Source organism: Triticum dicoccoides, chromosome 7B (assembly GCF_002162155.2).
Source record: "Triticum dicoccoides isolate Atlit2015 ecotype Zavitan chromosome 7B, WEW_v2.0, whole genome shotgun sequence".
In the NCBI taxonomy this organism is placed as follows: Eukaryota; Viridiplantae; Streptophyta; class Magnoliopsida; order Poales; family Poaceae; genus Triticum; species Triticum dicoccoides.
The window spans coordinates 513,731,909-513,751,090 of NC_041393.1; the positions used below are offsets into that span (position 1 = coordinate 513,731,909).

General features: G+C 42.4%; 3 protein-coding genes across 4 annotated transcripts in view; 2 read left to right on the forward strand and 1 right to left on the reverse strand.

Annotated features, from left to right (window-relative positions):
- The first annotated feature begins 4,380 nt into the window (after window positions 1-4,380).
- LOC119336756 (peroxidase P7-like) lies at window positions 4,381-5,751 on the forward strand. Its single transcript, XM_037608833.1, has 3 exons — window positions 4,381-4,631; window positions 4,718-4,897; window positions 5,011-5,751. The coding sequence occupies exons 1-3, from the start codon at window positions 4,425-4,427 to the stop codon at window positions 5,563-5,565; spliced, it is 942 nt and encodes a 313-aa protein (XP_037464730.1). The 5' UTR covers window positions 4,381-4,424; the 3' UTR covers window positions 5,566-5,751.
- A 2,610-nt stretch (window positions 5,752-8,361) lies between these two features.
- On the forward strand, window positions 8,362-9,621 carry LOC119336754 (outer envelope protein 61-like). The gene has a single exon (XM_037608830.1). It carries the CDS (start codon window positions 8,362-8,364, stop codon window positions 9,619-9,621), a length of 1,260 nt encoding a protein of 419 aa, XP_037464727.1.
- Window positions 9,622-12,622: 3,001 nt separating this feature from the next.
- Window positions 12,623-19,182, reverse strand: part of LOC119336755 (SUMO-activating enzyme subunit 1A-like) — a 6,974-nt gene continuing 414 nt past the window's right edge. The window contains exons 2-11 of one of the 2 annotated variants that reach the window (XM_037608832.1): window positions 18,778-18,829; window positions 18,049-18,244; window positions 17,605-17,684; window positions 17,386-17,502; window positions 16,602-16,655; window positions 15,544-15,610; window positions 15,020-15,123; window positions 14,831-14,938; window positions 12,922-13,082; window positions 12,623-12,890 (exon numbers count right to left, since the gene is read on the reverse strand). In XM_037608832.1, coding sequence (XP_037464729.1) covers window positions 12,969-13,082; window positions 14,831-14,938; window positions 15,020-15,123; window positions 15,544-15,610; window positions 16,602-16,655; window positions 17,386-17,502; window positions 17,605-17,684; window positions 18,049-18,244; window positions 18,778-18,829 — 892 coding nt within the window. In that variant the 3' untranslated portion in view covers window positions 12,623-12,890; window positions 12,922-12,968. Of the gene's footprint in view, window positions 13,083-14,830; window positions 14,939-15,019; window positions 15,124-15,543; window positions 15,611-16,601; window positions 16,656-17,385; window positions 17,503-17,604; window positions 17,685-18,048; window positions 18,245-18,777; window positions 18,830-19,182 lie in introns of both variants that reach the window. The other variant, XM_037608831.1, reaches the window with a different exon arrangement.

The following is a 19,182-nucleotide window of genomic DNA, read 5'->3' on the forward strand; positions in this document are numbered from 1 at the left end:
TCCTCTCACCACGATGAGCACGCCAGTGCCCGTTCCCGGCCAATTCCATCACTGGAGCAGCAAGATCGGAAGATGGCCAAAGCCTCACCACCGCGAACAAGAAGTCGCGCTCGCCGTCGTGCATCACCAAAGATGTTATGGGTAGATAGGAGCGCCTCGACAAGACGAAACCAACGAGCCCATCCTCGTGCCCGGAGGAGGTCTGCATCACCGGGAAGCCTCGGCGGAGCTCCTCTGTCCATGCGTGCTGGAGGAGGAAGAAGAACCCAACAGTCAGGCCCCATCTATCGATGAGAGAGAGGAGAGAGAAGCGGGCCCGAAGCATTTTAAGTGAAAACGTATTCAATAGAATACACTTCCGTTTGGAGAAAGCATATTTTTAGAGAAGGCGCCAGCAGCTTTTCACACATGGGCCTCCTGGTAAATATTTTATTTACAAACAGGTCCTTCCACTTCCCCCTGTTGTATCTCCTGCACCGTAACTCCGTTAATCTATTCCAGTGCTCACGTTCTCTACTCATCGAGCACCTCATGTTGGCGCTCCCAGCGGCTCCCGACGACTAGCGATAGTTCACCATGCATGCCATAGTCGACACCCGTAGAAGGTTCATGGAGCTCTTGGTGGTGTACGCCAACGACCAGATCTGGGTGGAGAACTCCATCCACACTATGGAGCTATTTCTTGCTGCGAAGAAGTGCAAAGTGGCCAGGTTTGATCTCGAGTACACCCGCGCTCGTGCCGGGTATCGTCAGAAGGTCGTCTTCGCCTAAATATACGTGCGCAATCACGTTCTTGTCTACCACTACTGCCTGAACATAAGACCTTGCGAGCGTTTCATCAGGCTTGTCAACAGCCCTCACTATAGGTTCGCTACGGTGGACACCACTAATGATGTAAAGGTGCTCAAGAATTCAAGCATCGCCTGCAAAAATCTTTTCGACATCCAGGGCCAATACAAGATCTGGGGCAAAAAGAAGCATGAGAAGGACTCACTGGTTCACCTCGCCGAGGCCATCATCGACCCCTACTACAGAGACATGAAGGATGCATGCAACAGGGACAAGCTTCCATGGCACTCGATCTGGATGGATAAACCAGATGAAGATCACGTCGTGTACATGGCCAAGGAGGTGTACATGAGCTACAAGATGTGCAGGAGGATCGTTGACATGAGGAAGTCCCTCCTTCTTCGCCAAAATGGCGAGGGATCCAACCGGAAGCAGAGCAATGACAAGCATCGTCACAATAAGTAGATGATTAGATGATTGTTTCTCCTAGTTTAGTATGCATGTAATTGTTTATTGAGGTCTGTGCGAATGTTGTGTATAGTCACTTATGTAATTGGATGTTTAATTTGGTTATGCAATCATGTTCTTATAACTATATATATTGTTCTTCTGTAAACATGCAGGGCATAGATGTTGTGCAGATAGAGCAAATCACATCACACACGGACTAAACTAAGAAACCCGTCGGTGATGATTTCATCAATCGCTGGCAATTGTATATCAGCAAGCGTTCGCCCACAACACACACGACTTATTAGCAGGAATCGCCTGTGTTATTATTGGTCTTCCCACATAATTCTGATTACCGGCATGTTTGCCGCGTATCACACACATCTTGTTAAACTGAATCGTTTGTGTTTATTTTGGATCGTCGTGAATAATTCATCTGAGAGAACTGTATATCGTCTATTGCACACACCTTGATCTGGCTGACCGTTTATGTTATTTTGGCTCATTGCAAAATAGTTCATGAGTGAATTGTATGCTGTTTATCGCACACAACTTGATCTGGCTGATTTTTTCTTTTATTTTGGCTCATCGCAAACAGTTCATCTGAGTAAACTGTATGCCATCTATCGCACAAACCTTGGTTTGGCTGACCGTTTCTGTTGTTTTGCCTAATCGCAAACAGTTCGTATGGATCAATTGTATGCCTCGTATCACACACACGACTCTAATCTAAATCGTGCTCGATTCTCCGCCATCGCACACAGTTCGTTTTATTGGTGATGGTTTTATTAGGATATCTTTTGCGATTCATGCAACACACACAGTTTGGTCGAAGGGTCTCCAATATGTCGCGTTAGGACCATCCTGCAATAGTGAGTGTTGAGGTCGGCCAACATCTCGATCGCACAAGCCATCTGTGAATAGGCCTTGGGCAAGACCGAGAGGAACTTGCGGACCACGGCGGGCTCGTCGACCGAGCAACTCATGTCGAGTAACTAGAGAGTATAGGTGCATACTGAAGTCATCGGTGCTCTCATCATTGTTGAACTTGATCGCCTCGTACAGCCGACAGAGAGACGTTGCCTTGGCTTCACGCATGCAGCTCACACTGAGCCTCATCACCTTCATCGTGCCCCAGGCATCCTTGGTCGTGGCCTTCAAGACGTGCGTGGATACCATCTCTGACGGTATCGATCACAGCAGGCACTCCATTGTCGTGTGATCTGTGTCACACTCTATTGTCCCATCATTGATGGCGACCCAGAGCTGGCGCACCTCTAGCCTGACTTGCATCAGGAGGTCCCAAGCAGCGTAATTGGTGCGCGCGAGTATAGGACACGTGCCACTGGTGTTGCGCACGACGTGCTGGTGAACAACCAGCGTTGCCGCTGTTCTCCGTCTCTGTCCCGATCTTCTTACGGCTGCTAAGTCCCGTTATCCTCATAGGCGATCGAGCAATGGGGCTTTGGTATCAAATGTGGGACGGACCCCTCCCTGTGGTTCACCGTCGATCGCTAGAACGGAGGAAGAGAGAGCACATGAGTGTGTGTGTGTGTGTGTGTGTGTGTGTGTGTGTGTGTGTGTGTGTTTTGCGCTGCTCTCAACTTGCAACTTTTCTGCCTCTTTTCCTTTTATTCAGATAATACAAACTCTAACAGAAAACGGAAAAACTGGCCACGATATGGGTCGTGAGCACCGCCATCCCAGCGCTCCCCACTCGTCACCTGCCATGCCGTCGTGACCGTTGCATCGTGCCATCCCACGATCGGGTCAAAGCGTCAAGAGATTCACTAACTTGGCCAAGTCGTAGCTCGGCTTATTTCTTGCTAACTTAATTGAAGAAAGGTTCTACTGTCTAAACTGACGAAACTGGCAAAAGTTCACACCTAAGCCTGACAAAACTGAACCAATGTTTAACTGCAACCGTTGTTGTATCAAGCTACTGCAAGCCTATGTTTGCTGATAGTGCAACTAAACGGATAGCTTATGATCTAAATAACAACTGGTTTTGTTTTTCTCATAAGTTTTTCCTATTATAAATTTGCCTTATGTTAGAGCAATCTAAGCTTATGTCTGGCGGCAGTTTGTGTTAGTTGTTCGCACTCACGCAAACGGATCATGTATTGAACTTCTCAGAAGTACTAATCATTTGGCATTTTATAGAAACATGAATGGTACATGTGAAACCTTTTAGAATCTAGGATAATATCTCAGCTAAATAGTAAAAGCAAAATAAAAAAGAAACTTCAAATGAACCATTTGAAACCAAACTGAAACACCAAGGAAACTACATAGAAAACTGTCATGAAACCTTTTTGAAAACAAGATTAAATCCGTCAAATATAATTAATCTGAAACCCAAAATGAATACCATTAAACATTTTGGACCAAATCTGTCCTATTTCACTGATGTTTGACATAGGCTTTCGTATACCATGCCCCATGGAAATATAACGTACTGGATGTTTATAATTCTTAGCTGACTCTTGCATCAATTAATGCAGGGCAGTCCAGTGCTCCAACTTGGACTATATCTTAGGCAGGACACCATTCAGTTTTTTATGATGTGGCACCATATTTAGTGTGGAAATAGATGTTACCATATCTTATTCTAGATATAGTTTTTGCACCAAAACCAAGATAACTCATTTCTTTTCTCTCCCAAAACATATTAAATAAGATCTCTTTTAGGTACAACAAATAATAATAAGATTCACCAGATAATGCGTCAAAAAAGAAGATACTCCATATAAGCTAAATATTGGAGTACATTACAATGCATTGGATGGGCTATATCTAAGTGTTATTTAATGCATATGATATAGTATAGTCTACATATATAAAATGCATTTGGAGTACCCTTATGCAGTTCCTCGTATTAATTTGGATAAGCACGTAATTATTACAATTATTCACGAAATCAAATAATGAATTGTTACCATATACTCCCTCCGTCCAGAAATATTTGTCGAAGAAATGAATAAAAATGGATGTATCTAGAGCTAACATATGTCTACATACATCTATTTCTCCGACAAGTATTTCCGGACGGAGGGAGTACTACTAATTTCTAGTCCGGAGGGACAGCGGAAGAGCCATAAATAGAGGAAATCCAGAGTTTTGGACCCCAGTTCCCTTGAGTGAACTGAGCTGGCTGCGCAGATCACGAACCTAACTTGATCGCCATGGCTGGTCCTACGTTGATAAACTGCCTGCTCGCCGTCTCTCTCCTCTCCTCCGTTGCGGACGCGCAGCTCTCGACGACTTTCTACTCCAGGTCCTGCCCCAGCCTGGAGAACACCGTGTGGGCGGTGATGAAGCAGGCCGTCGTCAAGGACCGGCGGATGGGCGCGTCGCTTCTGAGGCTCTTCTTCCACGACTGCTTCGTCCAGGTGATGACTCCTCAGCGTCGCACTTGACTGTACAGTCTATACCTCACAGTTCGCATGATAATTCTGACATGCATGTACTGCTGCAGGGCTGTGACGGCTCGGTTCTTCTCGACGCCGGCGGCGAGAAGGCCGCCGGCCCGAACGCCAACTCCCTGCGCGGCTTCGAGGTCATCGACGCCATCAAGGCGCGTGTGGAGGCCGCGTGCCCCGGCGTCGTCTCCTGCGCCGACATCCTCGCGCTCACGGCGCGCGACGGAACGTTCCTGGTGCGTGCCGGCCGGCCAAACTTAGCCATCGACTCCCGGAGTACTCTGCTCATTGCAACTTACTAACTTTCATTTTTAGAATCTTATTATTGATGTGTCTGTTTTGTTTGAAGCTCCACGGACCGACCTGGCCAGTGCCGCTCGGCCGGCGCGACTCGACGACGGCGAGCCAGTCCCTCGCCAACAATAACCTTCCCTCGGTGAACTCCAGCCTCGCCACGCTCATCTCCATGTTCGCGAGGCAAGGGCTCTCGCCGACCGACATGACGGCGCTGTCCGGCGCGCACACCATCGGCCAGGCCCGGTGCACCACCTTCCGCGACCGCATCTACGGCAACTCCAACATCGACGCGACCTTCGCGAAGCGGCAGCAGCGGACCTGCCCCCTCTCCGGCGCGGACAACAACCTGGCGCCCTTGGATGTGCAGACCCCGAGGGCATTCGACACCGCCTACTACCAGAACCTCATGGCTCACCGCGGCCTGTTCCGCTCCGACCAGGAGCTCTTCAGCGGAGGGTCGCAGGACGCGCTGGTGCGGCAGTACAGCGCCAACCCCGCACTCTTCCGGAGCGACTTCGTCAAGGCGATGGTGAAGATGGGCAACATTAATCCTCTCACCGGCACCGCCGGCCAGGTCAGGAGAAACTGCAGATTCGTCAACAGCTAGATGGAGAGCCGAGAAGATGCAACGGAACCTCTCCAATGTTGCATCGTAGCAAAACATAGTATACCATGTCCATGTGTAGTATCGATATTTCCAAAAACACAAGTGGTACATTCTTACAATCGCAACAATATTTTGCATATTCAAATCGCCCTTTGGTTTAGGCTATTTGATGGCTATGATTATACTGACAAACTCTTTTAAGACGGTCCCAAATGATACGAGTCATCTGACGAAGAAAATTATTGTCTGATTAAAGCACATAAGTAAATATGAAAATTGTAACAATACTAGTAGTTAATAATATCTCTATTTCTATTTTTGGTTTCATTGCAAGCTCACCATGCATGTAGTTATTCTATTTGCTGACACTTGGCATATGCTAGTATTAATTATTTATGAATTTTAAATAGAACTCGTCATTTTTCTAGAATACATGTACAATGTATCATAAAAAAATGTGTGTAAGTTTGTGGAGTATTTTATTACAAAATATGTATTTATTTATTTTTCTGACAGAATATATTTTAACCAGTACTTACTTATAGAATTTGGAAAGGATGGGTTTATACCATTTTAACACTTAAATATATGGTATCACACGCATGTCTTATGAATTAAAAAATAAGTCTGGACATTTTTTCTAATAAAATTGTCCAAGTATATGTGTTGCACAACTTATAATGTAATTAAAGGAAAGGTAATCACATTCATATTTCAAAATAAATGCATGTATGTGTTGTACAACGAACCAACCATATATAGTGCACGGGAAATTTTCTATATTTCGAAAGCGTGGACATTAAGTTTGTCGAAGATAATCCTTTCAATCTGTTATACTTACGATATATATGTACACCAAATTTTCCCTTGATTAATCAACGACTGGGGTCCAATTCCTCATTTACCTCTTATGGGGTAAGAGGGGCCATATTAAAATCTTCTGACATCAACTGCTTCTAGAAAGATATCAATGCTATCTCGTTTCAACATTGATATCTATTGCAACTATAATCTTTATTATATTTAATAATTCTTACTAACACTTAAAGATTTCCATATATATTTTAAAGGTGGTATTTTAATGACTTACAATTAATACATTCGTCTGAATATTTTGAAGATTTTCCATATAAACCTGCCATGCTGGTCATCATCATCATAAGTACTGAAAAGCAAAACGTGACCATATGTTTATTTTACAACGAATATTTTATAGGGCACATTTACAAGAAATTATTATTGGAATGGCACGAATTTTGATGTAGAAATCCCTTCTGAACTCATAACAAGACTTCGAGGATCTGACCAAAATATGCCCAAAGGCTCTAAACTAAAAGGCAAACAAAGTGCAAGGTTCTAACCAAAGATGGTTCAAAGGATCCAGACGATGCTCAGTAAGCTGTAGCCTCGGCTTCGAAGGTTCTAAATGGCATATAATTGAAGGCTCCGAATGGTACCAGATTCAACATGGAAAAGATTCAGAGGCTTTCAATGGAATTTGGCTGGAGGTTTCGACCAATTGAAAAACAGAGAGATATAGGCTAGGAAGTATGAAAAATTTAACGGTTTTGGAGTTTGATATTCAAGCACTTGGCAAGAAAAGCTTCACCTCACAATCCTTATTTTTATTTTATTTTTTTGCGGGGGCACCTCACAATCCTTAATCCCCTTTTGATGGCATAAACATAGTTATGGAATTGAACTCAAAAAGCTATGAAATGATCCTTAATCTTGCCAACACTTCATCCATAAGAGTTGAGGGAAACAGAAATAAGTGTTTTTTTTGCGAAAATAAACACAAATAAGTGTTTAGTATATGAAATGTAATTTTTACACAACCACATTAATATGGTCTAACATACCACATTAATAATGTGAACCCTCCCTCTGTTTCTAAATATAAGTCTTTTTATAGATTTCAATACAAACTATTCAAACTACATATGGATGTATAAAGACATATTTTAGAGTGTAGATTCACTCATTTTGCTCCGTATGTAATCCATTATTGAAATCACTAAAAAGACTTGTATTTAGGAATGGTGGTAGAATATTTGTGCCCTGTTACAGCGCACGTGTAATTAATTATCTGCTTCTGTTAAGAATGACCAATGTGATATCTCAAAAGAAAGAAGGAATGACCAATGTCCTCACGAGAAAAGAAAAAACTAATCAACATGCTCCCTCTCTTGCCATCTTACCAGGCTACCAGCGTCCTGGCCTCTGCCACTTTGTATTTTAGTTTATTTTTTGAGAAATTTGCCACTTTGGTATAGAGAGCCATCAAAGCAGCAGGCTTTACGAAAAAAAAACAGCAGGCTACAACGCGGGAGGATTCACGTTTGAGCCCAAGCCCAAGCCCATCTGAAAGAACAGTCCACCGCAAGGAAGAGTGTCGTTCAGAGCCGCTTTCGGATGAGCAGCGCCAAGAGTACGGCGTTTGCGCTACGATTTCTATACGACAGACGATCGAAGCCATCCATCCATGGAATCGGCCAGCAATCAAGCCAGCTACGAGAGTCGGACAACCAAAATCGTACGTACAGTGACTCCGCTTACAGATTGGAGTCGGAGTCCGTTTTCATCTGCCCTCCCAAACCCCCATCAATAAATTGCAGCAAGAGCTCCCGAACCAACCGCCAAACCAGAAGCGACGGGGAAGAGAAGAACAAGGCGAGACGCACACGATCGAGACCCAATTCCCAAACCCGCGAGCTCCCGGTCGCTGCTTCGTCCTCGATTGCGTCGATACATCCATCCATCGGCGACGTCTTGGATCTACCTGTCGGGATCGCCATGATGAACCCGGAGATGATGCGGGTGGCGGAGGAGCAGATGCGACGCATACCCGCCGACGACCTCGCCAGGATGCAGCGGCAGCTCATGTCCAACCCGGACCTGCTAAAGCTCGCAACCGAGAGCATGAAGAACATGACGGCCGAGGACTTCAAGCTCGCCGCCGAGCGCCTGAACCACGCAAGGCCAGAGGAGATGCTCGACATGACCGAGAAAATCGCCAAGGCCAAGCCCGAGGAGCTCGCCGCCATGAAGGTGCAGGCCGACGCTGAGATGTCACGCGCGATATCCGCCGCCAAGATGCTGAAGCGGCAGGGGAACCAGTTCCATGGCCGTGGGCAGTACGCCGACGCCGCCGCCAAGTACAAGCTCGCCAGGGACAGCGTGAAGAACAGCGTGCCGTCGGCGGGCGGGCGCGCCCTGCAGCTGCAGTGCAGCGTCAATCTGATGGCCTGTTACCTGAAGCTAGGCGAGTTTGAGGAGTGCGTCAACGAAGGCTCGGAGGTTCTAAGCTATGACTCGGGCACTGCCAAGGCGTACTACCGAAGGGGTCAAGCGTACAAAGAGCTAGGGAACCTTCAGGCTGCTGTTGCTGACTTGAGTAAAGCCCGTGAGATTTCTCCGGACGATGAAACTGTCGCTCAAGCTCTGACAGAGGCGCAAGAAAAACTTGCGACGGAAGGGGGAACAACAAACCTGCCAAAGGGAGTTGTTATTGAAGAAATTTTAGAAGAAGATATTACTTCTCATCTGTCAAGTGCTCAAACGAGTTCTTCTTCTACTGCTGCTGAGCATACTGTTTCACAGCCACACGACGGAGCACGAAACTCGACACAATCTGACTCTTCAGAAAGCTTGGTAAATATGTCTCAGGTTGCTTCTTCATCAAGCGGAACAATCCCTGTTGCTCCAAATTTTGGTTCGAATATGCCGCCTGGCATGGTTGGTATGGCAGACCCTGCTATGTGGGAGATGTTTACCTCCATGATGGAGACCATGAGTCCTGATGAGATGGCAAACATGAGCGGGCTGCTCGGTATCGAGATGTCCAAGGAGGATGCTGCCAACGCTCAACAGTCTATGTCTTCATTCTCTTCACAAGATTTAGAGAAAATGATGAAATGGATTGGCAGAGCACAGCGAGGAGTCGAAGCGGCAAAGAAGACGAAGGACTGGCTCCTAGGCAGGAAAGGCTTCATCTTCGCTATTGTCATGCTCATCTTGGCGTTCATCCTCCATCGACTTGGGTTCATCGGGTAGGCGATGGCCTAAGCATCCGAGAATCGGCAACAAAAAATAATACTCTGCTTTTTTTCCTGGGGCCTGAAGCGGTAGTGGGCGGATGACAACAATGTGGAAGCAATAGTTGAAAGTAATGTGTTTATTCTTTCAGCATATGTGTCCATAATTTGTATTGTACTAACATATTAGAAGTAACTCGCCGAGTGTTTTGACAACTAGCAATTGTGCGGGCATCAAATTTATTTCCTTTTGAAAGTAATGTTCTGTTTTTAGGATAAGAACAAAGTTTTAGGCTCCGTTCGGTATGGAGGAAGAGAAAATGCAGGAAAAAACAACTTCACGGGAACAAGGTTTGGCGAACAGTAAAAACATGTGAAATCTGAAAACATAGGTACCAGAAAAACCGGCCTGTTCGGTTTGCAGGAAAAAGCATACTTGCAGCAGCATTGTTTGGCCCTTTCCAGTGTAACGAGGGGATGGGCATCAGTGGTGATTAGCAGTTTTTATTATTTTTTATTCGGCTGGACGCCCTACTCTTATGGTGCGTAGCGGAAAAAGCCAGTGCTAGCCTCGGGACTCCGCGAGCACATGAGGGTCCTGTGAGCTTGGATAAACAGTAAAATGAAAAAAAAATCAAAAAATTCTATACAAAAAGTTGTACCGAGCATTGATAAATGTTTTATCACGGGGAAAACATTTTGGAGCATTGATGTTTTTGCCACATCTTCCACAAATGTCATCCCGTGATTAAACTTTGCAAGCAATCAAAACATTTATCAATGAAAAATTCAGAATTTTTTGAATTTATTTTCCATTTTTTTTACGGTTCACCTGAGCTCACATGAGCTCAGGATCAGAACATCCTCGTCCTAGGGTACACCAAAAATTCTTCCCTTCATGTTGATTTTGTTCATTTTGAACACCCCATATATATGTGAAATATCTAAATCTATCACCAGCCTTGTAGTCCTCCTAATACTCCTTTGTGCGTCTTCTCTAGTTTCCTACCTCTCTGTGAACTCTTGTCGGAATAATTTTTCATGGCAGAGTGGCTTAACCATGGCCCCCCCATGTATTGAGGAACTTGTGCCTTTTGATTGTAACTCTATAAACTTTGAATAAACTCCTATTACCCTGCAAAAAAAAAAAAACTCGAAGTATAAAGAACCAACGGATCCTCCACTTTGCATTTAGGTCACTGCTCCTACTCCGCCTTAAGCGAAGAATGCACTGGGCCATAAAGATTTTCCTTTGCTTTTACAGAAAGAGATAAATAGGAGATGAGTCTGTTTTTCTAGCTGTGAATTTATGTTTGAAAGTTGACTTTGAATCAGGAGGTGCACAATCTTGCAAAATTTGTTGTATGGCTTCCTTCGGGTCACCATATGTGGCTTATATCCCCCCATGACCTTCTTTGTGCCCTGCTGAACATTGTTCAATTTTAATAAAGTTTGGGATCCCTCAAAAAAATAACATATTTTATTTAGAAGAAATGTGTGAAAGGTGATTTGAATAATAGTAAATCGCATATTTTTCAACTTATTAAGAAAGGTTCACATATTTATAAAAACACCATACGTTTTATAAAGTCCACTTATTTAAAAATCGTTTGTTTTTTAAAATATTGTGTGCAAAAAATGTTGATGTATTCTATACAATGTTCGCGTATTTCAAAATTATTGTTTTAAAAAATTATCCTTGCACAAGTAAAAATATTGTTGATACACTCTAAAAAAATATTTGGGTATTTTTCCCTTTTCACTCACTCTGCATATTAGCTTGGATTCATCTGTAGGTGATTATCTAAACACCCATGATGCCAAATCCCGCCGTTCATTCAAGAATCAGCAACAAATAACTACTCCCTTCGTCTCAAGTGTCTCAACTTTGTACGAAAGTTGAGACATTTATTTTGATAGGGATGATGGAAGGATGACAATGTGGAAGCACCGCTGGAAGAAAAGCTTCCTCATTTAGGGACTGTTTGGTTTGAGACTAAGTTTACCAAAACTTACCACACCTAAGGTTATGCAAATTTGACCAACTTAGGTGTGTGTTTGGTTCAAGCCACATCTTAGACAAGCCACACTATGATCCCACATCACATACACACAACAAGTGTGACAAGATTTCCTTACGCTTGCCAACTTGTGGCTCTCATTTTAAAGAACTAACCTTAGACAAGTTTGGCAACATTGTATGGCAAAGTATGGCACTCATATGCCTAGAACCAAACAGCCCCTTATTGTAGTGCTGTTTATTCTTTCATCATGTGGTTTGTGATATATTTGTATTCTAATCACTAACCACCACTAAGGCAAGCAGAAAATAAAGCATTTCATCATTCAATAGCGTGGTGGGCTTCGCTTTGAAATTGTTTGGAGGAGAATGTAATTTTGTTCAATGCAGTACTCATCTGTCATAGCATGATGCCAACGCTAAAACGCTAAGGTGTTTGGTTCCAGAGAAACACCGCAAACGTAAACATAATGGAGTTACGCTGATACCGTAAACGTAAACGAATGAAACTCAAACTTGTTTGGTAGCGGACGGTAACGTAATCGATTCGTCTGCTGAAATAAAAAAAAGCTAACAAATCTCGAAAGAGCAGTCATGGCAGGGCTCTCTCTGGGTCTGGCATGGGCTGACGCAGAGGGGCGCCACACGCTGATGCAGTGGGAAGTCCGGCGGCCTACGGACACCAGGGGCTAGTCGGCGACCGCTGCGAGCAGCACGCCCAGCGGCAACGCCCTGTAGACGTGGTCGCCGATGAACTCGAAGAACAGGAACGGAGGGCACCTCGCGTCGCTGAGCTCGTCGACGGTGATGTCCGCGCCGGCCTCCACGAAAAAACCACGCCCTTCCCGGCACCCTTCCCGGCGCAGCGCAGTCCACGATGAACGGCGGCCAGCATATACGAACATCGTGCGGCGGTAGCATGTGGTGAGAGGATCAGTTCGAGAAGCATCGTGCGGCGGTTTCCGATTACACAGCAAATCGGGCGTAATGAGATTACAACTAGGCTGGGACCTGATACCGCGTTATCTCATTACGGCCGGGTTGATCCAAACAAGATTCAACGTTATCCCTTACCAGCGTAAACAGATGACGTTACAAATCGGCGAACCAAACACCTCCTAAGTACCAGTGACAAAAACGCTAAAATGCTAAGTTAAGTTTCCAGCCTCAGCCACCGATCTAGAGTTCTCACATGTTCAGTTCTAATGATTGGGTACAATTATCAGCGAGCCATGTCGGATGAGAGTTACTCCCTCCGTTCTAAAATAGATGAACCAATTTTATACTAAAATTAGTATAAAGTTGAGTCATCTATTTTGGAACGGAGGGAGTACGTATCACGTGATTCAGTCTTCAGGAGTTGGGGGGATGTCCTCCATGGCCCCTTTACCATCAGCGTCGTCGAAGTAAAAGAAATTCTTGATCGGATCGCCTTTACAAGATATTGACTTAATCACTTCCTGTTAGAACCAAAAACAAAGAGCAAAGCCGTGAGCGGTACGCTGTAGAGAACATTCAAATATGAGAAGGCTTGAAATTAAATGAAATTCACACTCCAATATTTCTGCACATAAATGGAATATAATATAGTGTATTTTTGGGCTGGAGGTTTTTCTACATGTTTCAGGAAACATTGCATGTTCATTCACATCCTTCTTGGATCAATTACGGGTGTGAGATTCTTTTTAAAAAAATCCATGTGGCAACTTTCAAACCGCAGCCCTATCTTCCACCAAGTGACCTAATGCAATTTCAAGGCCTACCAAGAGCTATCTATGAACCACAGTTTTGAACCAGTGAGTACCTCTGTTCACTGGTTCAGCTGTTGGAATGCTGGTTCATTGGTTTGACCGCTGGGCTAATTGGTAGTACTGTACTTCAATTAAGGGATGAGTACCTTCATTTCTGCATCACAATCAACAAACCAGCATAGCCAAGTTGAGTAGGTGGCGTCGCTAGTTCTGCACTGACGCGTGAGGTCGCACCTAACTTTTTTCTAGCGTGAGTGGCGTGCAACAGGCCAAACTGCTCTATGGTTCAGTGCAAACCACCTGATTTGACCATGGTTTAACCATATAAGGGCTGCTCACATGCTTAAGCAGTCGCTAGGCCAAACTGGACGAGTAGACAGTTCCAGTTTTTACAGTCAGATCTCCGGTATGGTTTTTTAAACTATGCCAGAAAACAATATGATCCAATCCAAGTATGATTAACACACAAAAAAAATGATGTTAAGGATGTTGGAACAGCTACTATCATAATGAGAAGTCATGTGGTGTGTGGTATATATTGATCAAGGAATACACCAACGGTTGCTGCTACAATGAAGGGCAAGAGGAAGAGGATGCAACTTGTCTAGCAGGTTTAGTAAATGTTTTTGGTGTTGGTGCGTGCAAATAATAATTTCAGGAAATAGCATGCAACACATGGGACAGAAGTTAAGTCAGGACAAGTCCAGTTTAACTGAACCTTAACTGACAATTTTAGATATAACATGCCACGGTTACTTTACAAGACATGTAATCTTCATGTGATCAACATAAAATTATGATTTGGATTTAAATGCAGTTGTAAGATATCATCGACAGATTTTACTCGTTTTGCAGTAATTTTATTTAGAAAAAAAGAAGCATATTCAAGCTTTAAATAAATCATAGTTAGTTGAAGTCTCGTTTGGACTTGCCTTGACCCAATTAATTTAAACCTGAATCGGTGTACTGTGGGCTAGACCATCAAACATGGAGTCCCATTCCTTAATTAGAGTCACAGTTGGCTAAGCAAGTTTGTTAGGAAAGAGCCCACTCAGTTTCTAGATCGTATTAGAGATTGAATAGACTCCCCAGCTTGTCGGTCAAGTCGTGTCTAACTATATAAAGGAGCCAACCCCTCAATAAATCAGAGAAGAATAGTGTCGTTTACTTTTATCGACTTTTACAGTAGTTAGTGTTATGTTAGTAGTAGATCCTACCATTATGTTAAAGTGACTGCATTCAAAGTGTCGTCTCAATATGTCACCTACTTTTGTCAACTTAATGACATACATTGCTTGAGATGACTATATTTACTGTTGAGCTATTATGTTCCACATATTAAAAAAAAGATAGTGATCTATACGTAAATGAGATAAATTACTGTGCTTATTTTCCAGCATCACAAAAACTAAACAAATAAAAGAAACAAAAAATAAAGGATGGAAGATTGGACCTACCTGACCAAGAATGCCACCAAGGATGGCACATACAGGAGGATGTTCCTTTTTCCCAGCTGCTAGAAGCCGTTCCAGGAGAGACGTAGGAATTCGAGACTCATCCAAAGACTGCAGTTTAAAGTGCCGTGTAAAATATCTGAAGAAACATGACTCGATTGCTCAAAGTATGACAAACGGCCAAAGCTGTACCATTCTATCACACATATCCTTCCTCAGAGCCAAAACTGCAGGTAGATCAGAAAGTGATGTCTCACCGGGGTCACACCCTTCAGATGATTCATAACTTTCCAAGACTGCAAACAGACGTGTTTATGTTAGTTACAAAACCAAGACGTGGTAAAATACAGATAGGTAAACAATCATAGATCAAGTGAACATGCAAATAAGTAATTTTTGGTTGAAAAGCAAAAATACAAGTCCTAAAGAAAATCTCAAAAAAACAGTTGAATATGGGATGTTATATTCTATGTCCGCAGAGGAGCACTCATTTGCTTTGTGAGATATGAAAAAGAAAATACTTAGCGGAACAGCTATCCAATTTGATCTGTTCCACTAAATATTTATCATTTATGTACGTACAAATGAATCACATTGATCCCAATTTTCGCCTGATATTTGCCCATAAAAAAAGACCAAGAAAATAAACAAACACAGTTGCCACTATTAGACAACATAAACCTTAGGAACAGTATCTTAGGTTCTCATATCATCACCTCTCATGGCATAGTACAATTTAGTTGTTTTTTTGGACAGATCCTTCCAGGGCACAGAAATAGCTTCCTGTATAAAAACAAACCAAATGTAAATGCAGTCAATGTGATTCAAATTGTAATACTTGCCACATGAAACATCCAGAAGGGTGTGATTGATTTTTAAGCAAATCATATGAGATTCAGTAGTAGTGTACAATTGCAATCATTGGATTAAAATTTTATATTTGGCAAACGAAGCATCCAAAAGGGGGTGATATCAGTTCCTGTAGGTATTCCAGCAATATCGTACTGAACTACAGAAATAGCACAGGAGTAATATAGCACCATCAGTACAATAACAGATTGAACCAGTATTAAGTACATAGCAATCATGCATAAGTACTTGCATGCAACAAACAATTTAAGGAAGAACAGAAGCAGTATAAAAAGAACAACAACCAGAGGTACCTCCAACAAATGTATTACCCAAAAAAGAAATTGCAGGCCTTTCCAAATATGGGTAGATGGGCATCACAGAGCCACATCAGAACTAGAGGGAAACAAAAATGCAATAAAAGCACTTATTTTCTTTTTCTCTCTCCTGCCACGAAACACTAGATGTTCTATCGTAGAAGGTATCAACGTGAATTTTATATCATAATATGAAAACATAACTCGAATTGCTTCTGTGTATCATGTAATTTGTATAAGTTGCATAGCAAAACAAGGATAACCAACTTGAGGAGTACTCCTCCGTTTTTATTTACTCCGCATATTAGCTTTGACTGAAGTCAAACTTTATAAAGTTTAACCAAGTTTGTAGATAGCAATATAAACATTTACAATACAAATCTATATGATGTGAAAATATATTCAATGATGAATCCAACGGTGATTTGGTGATGTATATGTTAATATATTTTTCTACAAACTTGTTGAAAGTTCATAAAGTTTGACTTTAGACAAACCTAATACGCGGAGCAAATAAAAAAGGAAGGAGTACAAAACAAGAGAGCACAGCTACTGAAAGACTTTATCTCTACGAACCTACAAAATAAATTCAAATTAAACTTCCATACCTGCAGACTAGGATATTTCAACTCCTGCTGTTCAGGTTCTCCTCCAGGCTTCTTCTGAAAAAATAAAAACAATTTCAGGGATGTACATTTTAAGAATGAACTTAAGACAAAAATTGCATGCCACTAGTTATCATAAATATGGAAAGCATTCTGAGCATCTCCAGTAGTAGCCCCCACTTTAGAGCCCCTAAAGGCCAAATCCTCACACTATGCTTGTGGGAACTGTGGAAACACCGCAACGCCATTGTCTTCGACGGCGAAACACTATCACTTCTAACGGCACTTCGGAACATTGCTCGTGAAGGGCGCACATGGAGATCGGCAGGGAAGTTTAAGGGTGACCTAGTATTCTTCTTTAGTGGTATCTATAGGCAGCCCAGTGGCGAGTAATTCCTAACTTCTTGTGTGTGTGGTGGTGGAGGCTAGTGTGAGCCTTGTAATTACGGTTGTAAACCTTGTGGAGGGGCTCTTCACCCCTTTCTTCTTTAATATATGATATGCACACTCATGCATATTCTAGAAAAAAAAAGGCCAAATCCAAAATGGGGGCTGCACTTATTTCCTGGGCCCACAAATAACAGCTCCAACTCTAGCAGCAGACCCCAATTCTCAGCACCCATTATTTTGTGTACTCACTAACACATGGGAGTGATTGCCATTGAGCCCAGTATTTCTTAAGCAAATCAGAAGGCATAAATGTTTTGACTTGTGAACAAAGCAAGTAATACAATGCTAATCAACGGATCAACAGACTAGATGCCACAAGTCCTTACGAAATACATACCTGAAGATAGCTATGGTTCTGCAGATCAACAAATATTTCACCGCAAGAATCCTTGCAGTCTACAGAGTAGAAGGCAATATGCTTGCTTCTTTTCCGGCAGTTGTCATTAATAAACAACTAAAACATAACACATATGCAACAACAGTAAGGATAAGAAATGGAACACATGACAAAAGAAACTAATAGTTACGAAAAAATACTTAAGAGAAGGATCTACACCTTTGTCTTAAGAGATGCGCGGCTGACTACAATAATGTCGAACCTGTCAATGAATGTTCCATCAATAACTGATGGGTCACCTGGAAAAAATAACATAATAGTCAGAACTTTTCCAATCAATACTGTAAAAAGAATCTCAGATTATATGGCCAACTGAGAATGGTTCAAAATCTATCTTACAGAAACAATATTAGTAAAACAGTGTGTAATACCATAACAACCCGATTGTTCCTATCATCAAATGATCTTTCTTGCAAGAACTTTCTCAACTATGGCAGCGTGATGAGTGCATTATCAGTTAACAAAACAAATTGAACACACTCCTGCCAGTAATTTTGGAACAAACCAATTCTAGAATGCAAGACGTGATCGCTGTATACAATATATATTTATTAAGCATAATAAGCACACTAAGGAAAAAGTGCATCAAACTATACAGCTCACCTTTTGCAACAGCAACTCGGACCATTGGATTGAAATCTTTCAAGGACTCGCAGCAAACCTCTGCCCGTGATTTACCACCATACACACTCTCATCATGAGGAATTAGGAAGTTTGAATTGAGATCATCCTCTGTGACTATGTGATCGTCCATCAAGGATAAACTGCCAACTCCTGCTAGAACAATATTCTTGCAGAACTGCGGAGTAGGAGAGAAATCAACTTTAGTGTCTGTGATTGCCTTCACCGAATTAACTAAACTGTAAATATCATGTTAAAAGTTAAAATACTGAAATTTAATCAATGTCAAAAAGAATTGGGGGCCTCTGTTTGGAAAAATCAGTATGCTTCGACAAGATGGAACATGAGTGAGAATCAAAGGAACAGTAAGTTCTAGTTTAATTATTTTTATCCCGGAAAGAAAAAGATTTAGCACTTACGAAGAAAACTAGCAGGCTAGCACATAGACAGTTTAAAGAAACTCAAAATGACAGAGTTGGACATCATTCATTTCAGCAATGCAAAATACAGAACATTAGTCCAATCCACAGATACCAGTTATTACAACCTTGAACCGTAATAATTACTATCATAACAGCTTGAACCCTAATTTCCATGCCATGCTATATTTTCAGATATAATCAATACCAGACCATCAATCGAAGATTAAAATAAATAAATAAATAAATTGTCTGTGAAGCAGACTAATAGAAGGCAATTTTAGCTGCCCACCTCAATAGTAGTACCGTTCACGCCGCACACGAGCACATGCGCTTTACTTAGCCTGTTCCGAGCAAACACAAATATAACAGTCAGGTGAAAACAGAAGAACGCGCCCAAACAATGTTACAGAAAAGGCAGAAATTACACACCCAAACAAAGAGAAATAGAACAAATAACATTGGCAGAAAAAAAAAACCCAAATTTTCTACCGAAAGCATGAAACCGGGTTCACATAATCAGGGGGGAATCCAATTATAACAGAAGATTTTTTGGGGTACTGTGCAAAAGGTTGAATCTCGGCTGGAAACTCGCTGAGAGCCCCAGAAAACAAAAAGGTGGGTTTCTCGAGACAAGAACAGCACGCGCTAACACAACAGGAAAACAGAAATAATGGAGTAAACGAAAGAGAAAAGA

Excerpts from the sequence above, each read along its gene's own strand:
- LOC119336754 (XM_037608830.1), top strand. The coding sequence starts at position 8,362 with ATGATGAACCCGGAGATGATGCGGGTGGCGGAGGAGCAGATGCGACGC.
- LOC119336756 (XM_037608833.1), top strand. The coding sequence starts at position 4,425 with ATGGCTGGTCCTACGTTGATAAACTGCCTGCTCGCCGTCTCTCTCCTC. Across the intron at positions 4,632-4,717 it reads TCCACGACTGCTTCGTCCAG|GGCTGTGACGGCTCGGTTCT; the intron begins GTGATGACTCCT and ends GTACTGCTGCAG. Across the intron at positions 4,898-5,010 it reads CGCGCGACGGAACGTTCCTG|CTCCACGGACCGACCTGGCC; the intron begins GTGCGTGCCGGC and ends TTTTGTTTGAAG.